Raw genomic sequence first — 13,604 nt, forward strand, 5'->3', positions numbered from 1 at the left:
TAGGAAGGAAGGAAGGAAGGAAGGAAGGAAGGAAGGAAGGAAGGAAGGAAGGAACTGACATGTCCTTCTGTAGCCATCATTTTTCAGAGGCGGGTGTGTGGACAAACCACTCACCCTGGTGCAATTGGAAGAGGCCGAACGTTATGTTAGTATGTAATACTTACCAAGGCTTCATTACAGGAAATAAAACCTTGAGATCAAGGAAGGCAGATGTCTTTTTAAGAATCTACATAATGCATAGAAGTTGCACCCTGGTTTAGATATTCACAAGAACTAAATTTTTGAAAACCTCAAATTTTAGGATGATTTTTATTTACAAAACAGATGGGTTCTCTTGTTTTACAAAAATTACAAAAAGTGACTCTTGAAAATAGAAGTAGCTTCTTAGCTCTCGGGAACTACGGTTAAGCGACCGAGGAGGAGCTGGACCCCGGGTCCTTCTTTTCGAGGGCTGTGGACAGCCACGCTCATCGCCGCTCCTGCGGCCTCTGGAGCAGAGGCCCCGGCTCAGGTCAGAGTCTGAAGGAGCAGGATCTTCTCGTTTATGCAGAACCTGTGCAGCACCACCATCAAATTCTCGCCACAGCGGGAGACCTGGCGCTCCATGGCCAGGCGGAAGTCCTCCTTCACGCCCTTGGTGATGCCGCGAGTGACAGTGTGGTGCCTGAGGCAGCGGACAGGGAGACAGATGGAGAGCAGGCGTTAGCAGCGGCACCACTGCCCAGTGCTACCTGGTAGGAGCAAAGCCTGCCTCGTTTCTAAGCATAAAAAGTAAAACGTTCTAATCACATTTTTAAAATGAAAAGAAAGAAAAGCTGCAACCAGCCAACCACTCCTGCCTGTTCTTCTCAGAAAGCTAGAGGCACTTTCCCGCCCTAAACCAAGTTATTTTAAACAGCTGAATGTTCTTGAATTGCCACCTGCTTTGCTTTTGAACTCCTGGAGCTCTGGCGGTATGCATCCCCACCTCTGGCCTGCACACATTTTGGTTACTTGGGGCAGAATGGTTGCTACCCACACTGGCCACAAAGCGCTGTGTCCAGCCGGGACAGCAGGCTCTGGAGAGGCAGCAGCAGAGAGGAGGGAACCCAGAGTGCACCAATCACTGAGGACAGTTTCCACCGGGGCCCCTGCGGCTGGTGCTCCCTGAAGGCTTGGAAAGGCCTGGGCCTCAACACAGCCGTTGGGGTCCCTGCTGTCCCTCTCCCAGAGTGCCAGAAAAGGGAAGCTCCTCTGAGCACTGCGCCCATCCAGACTCTCATCTGTTTGAGAGAAAGCAGGGGGACTGGAGGGTCCTGAGACAAGAATGTGGCACAGGTTGGGAGAGAGGCAGAATCACTGACAGAGGCCTGCAAAGTCCTAGAAAGACCAGATCTGTCCAGGAGACTTGGAGGGCCCTGCGTGGAAGGGTCGGTGGGAACACAGGCAAAGTGCTCCCTGTGTCCCAAAAGTTGTGTATTAGAAAAGGAAATCACAAATGAAATCCTGGAAAACTTAAGACCACAAAATGCAGAGAGGAAAAGAAAAATCCATCAAAAATCAGTGGACTCGATTAAGAGGAAAGGATTCTGGTTACTAGTTTGGTAATAAGTGGTAGACTGAGACAGACAAAAGCCACCATTGTTCCCTGCCCCTACCGCCTAACTCTCTTTAGACAAGCTGGAAAGTGAGATTTTCATGTAGTGTGCAAACAAAACTACTGATCATTCTAAAACGTTTGTTTTTAAAACTTGTATGAACTATATAAAATAAGTGCATCAGGGGCATAAAATTGCAATGCAATAGAAGAAAAAAAATCAGGCTTTGTTAGACTAGTAAAGATATTACAGAACATTCTACCACAACCATGGATGTTTAAAAGAACTATGCAGTGAAACATCGGGCTGTGGGGGAAAACGCACAGCTCTTTGTGGACTGTCCTAACCCAGTCTGGCTAGTGAACTCAGGAGCTGGGACATGGTGTCAGCGGGGTGGAGGCTCTGGGTTCCATTGGGAGCAGATGCAGACTATTAGATGCAACCTTGATCCTGCTCTGCTGGGTCCCAGGCTGCAACCTCACATTGGAGGCGATCCTCTGCTCAAGCGGAAGTAACTAGTATATATTTGCAGGCAAGTTGAGGGGCAAAATCTCCCCTTAATACAATCAAAATGTAATTAAATGCTCCATTCTGCTAAGCGAGGTCCAGCGGTATTGTTTCCATAAATAAAGAGTAGCCCCACATGATGATAGTTCTAGTGGAGCCTCTAGCCCTTTAGCAAGTTTGGATGAACATGGGAATTACAGTCACGTACTGAGGAAAGATGTTTCAGTCAATGATGGGCCACGCGGGTCCCATTAAACCTAGGTGTGCGTTAGTCATATCACCTCCTTTTGTGTAAGTCCCCTCTGTGATGGTCACATGATGCAGAAATTGCCTAATGAGGAATTTCTTAGAACTCATCCCCATCAGTAGATGACAGATGACTGTAGTTAGCTTTTATGGGTAAGAGAAGGATAAACTAGCTAATAAATATGGCATCATTTAGCCTATCAAATATTTTCCATTCAGAAAGACAAGGTCTGAAAAAGTAGCATCAGTGTCAGGAGAAAGCTGTGCTAATGCTTATTTACACCACAGACAGTATGGTCACTAATATTGAAATCCACAAATAAAAATTTACTTAAACTTCAGCATTCTTAAATACTTATGACTGAAAGCTTCATGTTTTATCAAAAGTGAATCATAATTTAGCGCTTAATCTAATACAGCTTTATATAAGTATTTTTTCCAGATCCATAATGATTTTTAAATTCGACACAAACACACTGGCAACTTATGGAAAATAAATAAGAAATGTTACAATATTACAACCAGATGGTTTGCCAAGGAATGCGGAACAAATTAAAAAAATTAAATAAAGCATGAAAAAGAGCACTGAGGAACAAAGAGCTGGAAACCATGGGCAGTAAAACATGTTGACACACAGCACACTATGAGCAGGTGTTTTCCACTTGGTACCTGTCAGCAGTCTGTATGCTGGGCTGAAGCACAGGTAAGAATTCCTGCTGCAGTAACCCCATGGGAGGGCTAGAAGGCCTTTAAAAAACAGCAAACAGCAGCATTCAAACACCCACACCAACGCACCCTGCACTGCAAAAACAACACTCCGGAGAAGGTACACAAGACTGGAAGCGGACTGTACAGAAACTGTAACCTGGACAAGCCCCTGGCCACGGAGTGTTTTCGGGGAGACTGGGGAGAAGCTAGTGAGCCCTCACTGCACCCGCTGCTGGTATGAGTCCAGAGGCATCTTGGTTCCTGGTCCCAGAGCTCAGCCCATGTGAGATTTGGTATTAAAAGCCATCAGTGAGGAAGAGGATGATGCAGTGACTGGGTAGTAGAGGGGGAGGGGTCAGCATTTGAGAAGACATGAGTTCAAATCCAGCCTCCTTCACTCTGTACTCTTCTCATGCCCACAAAAGTCCCAGAAATACACCTGGTGACTTTGTGTGACCACCAGGGACAGGACTGAAACCCCAGACTGAAAGGGCCTTCCAACAGGACTAGAGGGGCTGGCAATGTTTTGGATAAAGCGTGAGTTTGAAGTCCAACCAAGTACTGAGAAAAGCAACTGATGGGGGAAAATGAGTCTGGGACCCATGGCTTTGCAGAATTCTGTAACAACAAAGATTTAGCATATTAGCTGGTATTCACCTCATTCAACATATCGTTTTCCATTTTAACCCAGTCTAATACAACTAAGATACTGCAAATATCAGCATAGAAACATTTCTCTATGTTAAAACACTTCACGTAACAGATGAAGAGCTTATCTCTCCTTTAGGTCAGACACCAGGTGCCCTTGGGGTTTGTACTGTACCTGCTTGCATCGGAGATGCCACAACTAGGACGACTCACAACCTTACCCAAGGGGAGGAGCTGTACACTGTTCACAACATCTCTGCCACTCATCTGGAGGGACCACCCACAAGGTCTGCAATGGCTTCAGAGAATTTGTTTGGAACCCAAAGGGAAAAGGAATATAGATAGTTTTATTCAAGAGTCTAATAACACCTCAGTTAGTAAAAGCTCACTGTCTTACGCAGTTTGCTTCTCCTCTGTAGCTTAGGTATATGCTATCTGAAATACAGGCTTCAACTTTACTTTGAGACCCACAGAGAGAAGACCCAGCAAATTCCTACAAGGTCAGATCACTAGGTAACAATCCCTATTCCTGTTTTCCAAACCAATGAAACTTCAGGTTTCCCAAGAGGCTTGTCTTCTACAGGACGCTTGAAGAAATTAAGTGTTAGACAGGTCAACATGGGAGAGCCTAGAACTGCCCCCAAAGCCTGGGAATGCAGGCTGGGTGCCCTTTATACAAACAACCCCTCCTAGTGACACTGTCGGGGTATTTGATGCTTCTTTGCTTTAATTCCTTGTCCTAGGGATTGCCTGCATGTGCCCATGGTACTGTTCAGTTCAAGAAGAGAAGAGAAGCTCAGAACAAGGAGGACTGAGGTTCCACTGTGTCTGACAGCCCATTCTCTCACCCATCCCCCAACAGTGAAGCAGGATCTAGATGATGTGATCATCCTCTGCATGTTTAACCCATGTAGGTGGAGTCTGGTTCTAGCTGAGGATCCTTCTATGTTAGGACCATTTGTATGAGGATTATTGATTAACTTTTTAGTTAATTTTTAGCTTTATTAAAGGTATATTTGTATATTCTGTTTCAAAACCTAGGAATCCTAACACAAAAGGGATTCCCTGGGCTCTCATATCAAAAAGTGATCTATTTCCACACAATATCAGGAGTGAACCATGCCATTATTTATTTTTCCCATAGTTTTGATTCACCATCTTAGGAAACTGAGGGGAGAAGGGAAGATGAGCATGCCAGTCCATCTTGCCTAAGCCACCTTCATGCATAAGGGTTTCAGGTTTTCAAAAAAAGAGCATTTGTCCTTTTGTTTTAAGTGTTTAGAATATTCAGTATCATTTACAAGATGAAGGGGACAAAAAAAAAAAAAAAAAAAAAAAAAACCAGTTCATCTCTCCATTCTTTAGAATGGATTCCACAAGACGCTATTGTTTGCTAGAACATAAACAGAAATGTTTGCTATGTGTCAAATTACTGAGGTTGTAGAAATCCAGAATAAATGTTTCTTATTTCCCTTCCTCAACATTTCTAAGACTCTCCAAAGACAGAGCAAGATGTGGATTTTTGCTTTCAACAACTAGAAATTCTTTTATTCCACACTGAGGTACTTTCTTCCCCCTCGGGGTCAGTCCCTTGCAGTACCTCTAACACTGACTTGCAGACACACTGAGTATGCAGGAAGCAAAGGAGAAGTATGAAAATAAAACTGCACGTGGCACTCACAGCAGGGAGGAGATATTACCCAAACTACAATGAAGATCGAGGAGAGAAGCAAAATTATGAGCTATTTAAAAATCATAAATGGTCACTAACTTCACATTTTCATCTGAGCCAACCCGAAATTTAGGTAACATCCTGTGGTATAGGGGGCAGGCCTGAGAGCCAGCACCCCCACCTTCACCTGGGGACAGGTGGCTTCTTTCTGGAGGTACTACAATGAGCTGTTCCACTCTGTGCAATATAAACAATGAGGGCTTCAAGTATAGTTTTATAAATAAAATCTGTAGTTTTTCCTAATAAATTTTCCTAACCCAGAACATCTTTAAATATGGTTGCTCTTTGTTAAAAACCCTTTGTCTCATCAGAAATTTACAAAATCAGTGTATATTTTGGAAAGAAAAGGAACCTTCTATCTAGTGAAGAAGTTTGACAGAAATACTCCAATTTAAATATTTTTTTCAAAATATCCTTTAGTTAAGAAAACACAAGTCTTTCAAAAGATACCCAGAATCAAACTGACCTTCAAAAACAGAAACAAGGTTTGGCTTCCTTTCTATTACACTTTGAAAAGGTACTGAAATTTACATATAGTTCATGTAAGTACACAAAAGATGAGCACTTGGCTTAGAAGAGCAAAAGAGAGTCTACTTACTTGATCAGCATTCCTTGATTGGGGAGTAATTCCAGATGAATCTTCCCACCTTCCTGAGTTCTCAAGTAGGCAAACTCCTCCAGCATATCAATGTCTGCAGCCATATTCAGGTTAACCACACGTAAAGACAAGGTCTCAGTGCTCTCAGGTGGGACTGGCTCCCAGCAGTTGACAGACTTGCCCTTCGAATCCCACTAATGATTGCAGAGTATCTGAAATCCAGGTCTATCGGATTCCAAAACTTATGATTCTTAGATCAACCCAGCGGCCTCATAAAGAGAGTTCTGGCTTCCGATGTGCCTGGCTGAAGAATATTAGGAAAATGTGTTTTTTCCAGTGATAATTTAGCAGAGTCTACATGCTCATAAGAGCAAAAACAATTTTTTTCTTAATAAGAAATCAAAGAGGTGTTTGGTGTGGGATGGACTGTTTTGTGTTATAGAATATAAATCATAAAATACCTAGTGTGGCAAGGATTCTTAGATGCTTCAGGGAAAGAAGGATCTGTGAAACTTGGAAATTTCATGCAAAATGTTGATGACATTCACATACACATTTTTCTGGTGAAAAGCTATATGACTTTCATTAGATTCTCAAAAGGCATCTAACAGTTTTTAACTCATTGCTCTGAGTACTTGGACAAAGACCGAATACATCTTATAACTCAAAATAATGTGTTAAGCAATGAAATAAAAACACCCAAACTGGTGTATAACCTTCAATTCAAAGGTCTTTCCCTAACTGTGAAATAAAGCACTGCCCATTACTGATACCAGAACCTTTGGTGGGTGCTCATTGGTAGCTGTGACAGTGTGGCATGATGTACTAATAAGCAATCTCAGGGGACAGTCAATGTCCCAGGAAAGGAGAGGGGGGTACTCTTTGGCTAGACGAAGGCCAGGGTACTATCATTTTCTATGGCTAAACCAGCCAGCCTGGGCTTGTCCACAACCTGTAAGTTATTACTTCAGGCATCTTGGACACCTTCTTAGAGGTCAGTTAGAAGAGAAAAATGAACATGGTTTTTGATACTCCTGATGCCCTGAATTACATCTTTGAAGCCTTTTAAGACTTTTATGAAACCAATTGTTACAGCCCCACTTTTAATCACCATTCTTTCCCTTTTTCCCCAAAAGAACCAGTATTTTTACCCAGAGTGGTTCATTCATTTTCTAAGAAATTAGAACCTGTTGGCGCTTTAACAAGAAAAAGGATACTTGTAACATAATTAAAAAAATTCTCATATTGGAAATTTCCTTGTTGACAAATCTTATTAACAGCCTTCAAGAAAAGATTCTCTCCTCGTGGCCACTCCTGCTGAAGCAATACAATCACATGCCCCAAAGCCATGTCGTCTCTGTTGTCTGTGAAAGCTCTAAGCTGCAAGACAAAGATTTAAACCAGAAAGAAATCACAGGGTAATCTAAAATGCACCAAATATTACCTCCTAAAAAAATGCTGCATATACAAATGTTTGATGATGATCATTAGAAAAAGAAAGGAACAGAGTAGAAAATAACTGCCTTCTAAGGAGGGTAGATCTTAATCAGAGAAGCTGGAGGCTCCCTCTGCAAAGCTGACAGTTGCTGGCAAGGTATTTAACTGGGAGTTGGACATTCATGTGTGACCTGGAAACTTTTGATTTTGAACCATGGCTACATAAAGTTAAGTCATCCGGAATAACAGAGGAAAGATTCTGGAGACCTAAGGGGTGAGTGGAAAAGATGGGCAAGAGGCCATCTATCTAAGAGAGAAGGGTTTGAGGAGAATATGGGACTAGACAGAAAGAAAGGCAGTGAGTAAGAAGAAAATATGAACTAGAGAAACAGCCAAAGGACTTTCTGCTTTAAATGGCCAGCATAAAATCATACTTCAGATCCTTCTGTTGCTCCAAGTGGTTCAGAGCTAAGTTAGGGAACGGATGTTCTTCAGTGGAGAACCAATAACATTACTGCCTTACCCACAAACCTCTACTCCAATCTAAGGCTCCGTTCTACCTACAGCCAGGGCGCTGGTGTCCTTTCAAAAATCCTTGAACCTTTCCAACACTACTGGGTCTTTGCTGGTGTTCATTCTCATGTCTAAAATGCTTCTACCAGGGCTGGGGTTGTGGCTCAGTGGTAGAGCGCTTGCCTAGCATGTGGGAGGTACTGGGTTGGATCCTCAGCACCATATAAAATAAATAAATAAAATAAAGGTATTATGTTCTTCTACAACTAAAAAAAATAAAATGCCTTTATCCTCTATATCTTTATAATAAACTTATCATCCCTCTACAAATTCAAGTGGCATTTATGTTCCTTTCTCCTATAGCTAAATATAGTCTGACCTGTATATTAACTTACAAAATATTTACTGAGCCTTACTATAGGCAAGGTTATTTGCAAATCTGTTCCACTGTTATTTGTAAACTTCCCTATTCATCTTTATCAACTACAGTTTTTATTTAATATTTGTTAATTCCTGGCCCCTGTGTTTTTCCCTCTATATCAACCTGCCCTTTGGAAGTACTAAACTAACAATCGTTAATAAGGTTCTCAATTCAAGTCATTCCAAGTCATCAAGACATTATTGCAAATTAAATGTTTTTTATGCTAATCAACTTAAGGCTTACCTTAAAACAGGCTAACATCAAATGCAGGCAGTATGGCATAATAGCCTTACTGGTACAGGGCAGAAGCTTCAGATCAGAACCTAACAAGAGTCCACAATGTTAATGAATGCTATAATCCAAGAAAACAGCTTTGAAAAAGCAAATGCTCAAAAAGCTTTCCTTCTAACAATAAAAAGGATAAGCAACAGTCACATGGTTCCTAGTACTGTTAAACCACAGTTTATACTCTGGGATGGTGAAACTGGTTTCTAATGGTTTCTAGCTTCATTTTGCAATCTTTTTTTTCTTTCCTAAACTCACATAAAGATTTGATTTTAAAATTATAAAACATCTCAACTATATTCAGAAACTGAAAGAGAGAATATTGTAAACACTGTGTTCATTACACAGTTTTATAAAACATTAATATTTTGCTTAATTTTAAAAGATTTTAATACCAAGTATTACAAAGTCAGTTGAAGCTTCTTGTATATCTTTCTGATACCATTCTCTTCTGTCCTCCCCAGAGGTACTCACGGTTCTCAGCCTAGTGGCTGTCATTCCCATACATACTGCAAACTCTTCCTCATCAGTCTGCATTCATAAAAGCTAGAGGGATGTTTTGCACATTTTTGGCATACTATATGAAATGGTGGCATACTCTATGAATCCTTTCACAAGTTGCTTTTTTTTAACTCAATCTCATGTGTTTCAGATTTATCAATAATGATCCATGTAGCTACAGTTCACTCATTTTCATTGTTTTACAGTATTCTGATATTTACATATATCACAATGGATTTGTTTTCTTTATGGTAGATATTGAGGTTTCTAACAATGCTTAAATAAATATTCTTTTTTTTAAAATAAATATTCTTATATATGTTTTCTTGTACACCTATAGAAAAAAAAAAAAAAAAACACAAGCATTGGCTTTTAAACAAAGATCCCAATCTCTTCATTTATGGTCTGTGTTCTTTATGTACAACAGCCTTCTCTACCCAGAGGCAAGAGTAGCAAGAAATCAATCCTTTATTTTTGCTCTCCCTGATACATTTTTTACCTGGGGATCCTCTACAAACTTAACACTTGTTTTATATCCAAAACAAAAGATTTATGAAATAATATTTATAAATAATACTTAGCTGCAGACATTGAAAAATATTCTATTTTATTAAGAAAGAAAATTCCTCCAGGCACGGTGCTGCACACCTGTAATTCCAGCAGCTCAGGAGGCTGGGGCAAGAGGATCGCAAGTTTAAAGCCAACCTCAGCAATTTGGCAAGACCCTAAGCAACTTTTGATATCTGTCTCAAAATAAAATATAAAAAGGGGTTAGGGATGTGGATCAGTGATTAAATGCCCCTGGGTTCAATCCTTATACCAAAAAAAAAAAAAAGAAAATTACTGTTTGAAACTCATGATCCAGTGGGTGAGGACCCACAGTTTGAAAAACACCAATCTAAAGTACACAACAAGGAGATGAGGTAAATAACTAGGTAATGATATATTCAATTTGGTAATGCTCAAATAGTTTCCAAAATGGCTGTACAATTCTACACACCTTCTGTCCTAAGAAATAAGTATTGCCACTTTTTTATTTTTGAATTCTTAAGAGTATAAAATTTCAGTGCCTTGCTTTAATTTGAATCTCCCATGGTACTAACAGGAGGAGAACCTTTTTAAATAGCTTTTGGTAATTTGGATTTCTGCCTCGATTACTCTGTTCTTCATATCCTTTGCTTATTTTATGATGTGAGGTTGGTTCATTATTCTCATTGATCTGAACTGGATATTAAGTTTTGTTGATTTTATGCGTTAGACAATTTCCTGGCATTCTATGGCTTATCTTTTCACTTTACTCATAATATCTTTTGTTGGCATTTAAATTTAATCTGACAAATTTACTCATTTTTTTCCTCCATAGTGTGTGCTCCTTGTAGACCAACCTACTTAGAAGCATAAAAAAATTTCTTTTAAAAGTTTAAAAATTTTAATTCTCACATTTAAATCTTAAAATTTAAAAGATTTTTGTGTAGTGTGAAAGAGGAATCCCATTTTTTTACAACTGAACAATTACCTGTCTCAGTATCATTTACTGGATAATTGCATTCTTTCCTTACTGAATTGTAATGTCACTTTTTTTTTTTTTTAATTTGGGGTTTCATTTTTGCAGTGTGGGGATAGAACTACCAATGAACTACCCCTGAACCCCTCAGTTTTCTCTGCTATTCCACTGGTCAAGACTCGATCATCTGATCCACCTGATCTGCTTCTGTTTTGCATGGATACTTGATTTTTTAAGAAGTCTGGGTTGAATTGATTACCTTAAAAACCTTTGTTATAGAAAACTTAAACCAACCATAAAACAACTTGTCCAGCACCATTTGTTAAAAGGCTTCCTTTCCTTACTGAATTACTTTGATACTTTTGTCAGAAATCACCTGACCGTATCTGTGTGGCTCTATGCCTGGATTCTCTACTGTTACACCTATACCATTCTGACAGCTGCATTTTTATACTTAGTACTTATCATGTAGCCTAAGTCATCCAATTTTGTCTTTTTTGAAACTGTGTTCATAACTCTGGATTACATTTACATATAGATTTTATACTCAGCTTGTCCCTTAAAAAAAGTCTGCTGGGGTTTTGCTGGGATTACATTCAATCTATGGACAAATCTAGGGAGAAATGATACCTTAACAAAACTGAATCTTCCAACTTTGTAAATGTGATCTATCCACTGTCAAAGTTCAACTTTAATTTCTCTCAGAAATGTTTCATAATATACAAAGTGGAGGTTTTACATGTCTTTTATTGAATTTGTTCCTGTATGCCTTATTTTTTAGGTTATTATAAACAGAAACAAAAAAATTTCATTTTTCGATTGCTTATTACTAGCATGTATGAATTGAATTTACTCTTTTGCATTGAAGTGTCTTGGAAATTTTACCTATTACTTTTTGTTTTGTTTTTGCAATGCTGAGGATCAAACCCAGGGTCTCATGCATGACAGGCAAGCTCTCTGCCCCTGTGATACCTCTTTGGCTCTCCCCATGAGTTTTAGTAGCTTTTTGAAGATTCCACAGGCTTTCCTACATAGCCAAGCATGTGACTGTGATGTCACACCTATGAATAGTCTTTTTAAATCTTTAAAGCCTTTATTCCTATTTCTTAGCCTTACTACACTGGCTATAATCTCCAGAATGTTGAGGAGTGGTGAGAGCAGACATGTCTGTATTAGAGGAAAGATTCAATATTTTATGTTAGACATGATTCCCAGCGGCTTGGGAAGCTGAGGAAGGAGGAGCGCGGGCTCAAAGCCTGCCTCAGGAAAAGCGAGGCGCAATTCAGTGTGAGACTTCACCTCTAAATAAGATACAAAATAGGGCCAGGGATGTGGCTCGGTGGCTGAGTGCCCCTGAATTCAATCTCTAGTACCAAACACACACACACATACATACACACACACACAGAGATTTTGAGAACATTTCCTTCTTTTTCTAGATTGCTAGGATTATTTTTATCACAAATAGGTACTATTTTCTGTGTCCATTAAGAATCAGAATGATTTTTCTCCTTTAATTGCTTCGTGACGAACTACATTGTTTGGTGTGTTAAACTGCCTTCACATTCCTGGCACATTGGTCCTATGTATTATCCTTCTCACACATTGCTGTATTCCATTTGCTAATATTTCAAGTATGTGCATCTGCATGCATGTAGAGACTGGCCTTTAATGTTCTTTTTTTTGTAAACGCTTATTTGATTTTGCTATTGGGTTATGCCGGCCTTAAAAAATGAGCAAGTAATCTTCGTCTATTTTCTGAAAGAAATTGAATTGGATTGGTGATATATCTTCTTAAATTGATAAAATTCATCAGTAAAGTCATTTGGACCTACTATTTCTTTGTGGGAAGGTTTTGGATGACAAACTTAAATTTTTAGCTATAAGGACATTCATTTTTTTCTACATTATTTTCTGTCAGTTTTGGTAAGTTGTGCTTTTCAAAGAAAAAAGGCTTAATTTGCTTATCTTGTTCTAATTTTAAGGTAGAAATTTACTTATAAATTTAGTTTTTCAAGCAACATGAAAGTTGACGTAAAGCCCAAAATGGCCCTCAAGGGCTGTGCAGAGACAGACTTCCTAATCAGTCATCTACAGTTTTCCTAGAATTGGCCACAGTAGGAAAGAGTTCACTGATATTCTTCAGAGATATACACCAAGGAAGTGGGGGCTTTGGAAGATGGGCTGACAGCTGCTCTGTGAAGGACAATCTGGAAAGGCATTAGCTTTCCAGAAAATCCAGTTTGGGGAGCCCTGCAATCACGTCGTCTCACCAGGAACTGTAAAGCACACCTCAGCCTTACGTCCTACAGCTATTTTTACCAAAGAATAGTAAGACTTGTCACTGTACCTTTTCTAAATTTGGGCTTCACTTTTGAGGGCTCCTCCTGTGATTTGCCTCCATCTTGAATGGGGAGTACCATGTAGCACATCAGGTCAAGGACTTTCTCACACGTCATCTGAGGAACATAAAACCAAAAAGAATGAACCCAATGAGCTTTCTGAACTGAAACAAATAAACAGAACGACTAATGTTTCTAGCAAATAACCAGGCACCGAGATTCTGCCTTAACACCATGGTCTCCCAGGGAGCACCACCACGGTCTCCCAGGGAGCCCACCACTGGCTCACAGCAAGATTTAATCTACACACTAGAGGGGACGAGAATCCATTCTTTGCTATTAGAAAACAAAAGGACAAAACTTAAAAATTAACCAAGTATTAACAAAGTCACCAAGTGTTCGACAGCACAGCAGGATCTAGTAGAAGGGTGGCCCTGCCTCATAGCCATGCACTCACAGGCTAGAAAAATAACAGAAACACTCTGGCCAGACCAGCAGGAAAAGCTCTGGGCAGAGAGGTCATCCTGATCTCAGCTTTGCGGGGGAAGGGGGGATTCTCTAAGAGAAAAAGAGGCTGTGAAAGCA

At 39.9% G+C, this 13,604-nt stretch overlaps 1 protein-coding gene across 13 annotated transcripts in view; it reads right to left on the minus strand.

Annotated features, from left to right (window-relative positions):
• Positions 1 to 278: 278 nt before the first annotated feature.
• Positions 279 to 13,604, minus strand: part of Ints10 (integrator complex subunit 10) — a 33,167-nt gene continuing 19,841 nt past the window's right edge. For 4 of the 13 annotated variants that reach the window (XM_015499534.2, XM_048801648.1, XM_048801638.1 and 1 more), the window contains exons 13-18: positions 13,028 to 13,136; positions 8,631 to 8,710; positions 7,234 to 7,396; positions 6,017 to 6,110; positions 3,000 to 3,077; positions 279 to 664 (exon numbers count right to left, since the gene is read on the minus strand). In XM_015499534.2, the coding sequence (XP_015355020.1) occupies positions 508 to 664; positions 3,000 to 3,077; positions 6,017 to 6,110; positions 7,234 to 7,396; positions 8,631 to 8,710; positions 13,028 to 13,136 (681 nt within the window). In that variant the 3' untranslated portion in view covers positions 279 to 507. Of the gene's footprint in view, positions 665 to 2,999; positions 3,079 to 3,907; positions 3,985 to 6,016; positions 6,229 to 7,233; positions 7,397 to 8,630; positions 8,711 to 13,027; positions 13,137 to 13,604 lie in introns of those variants that run through there. The other 9 variants (XM_015499533.2, XM_048801649.1, XM_048801642.1 and 6 more) reach the window with 5 other exon arrangements.

The sequence above is a fragment of the Marmota marmota genome, unplaced genomic scaffold (genome assembly GCF_001458135.2).
Source record: "Marmota marmota marmota unplaced genomic scaffold, marMar, whole genome shotgun sequence".
Taxonomy (NCBI): domain Eukaryota; kingdom Metazoa; phylum Chordata; class Mammalia; order Rodentia; family Sciuridae; genus Marmota; species Marmota marmota.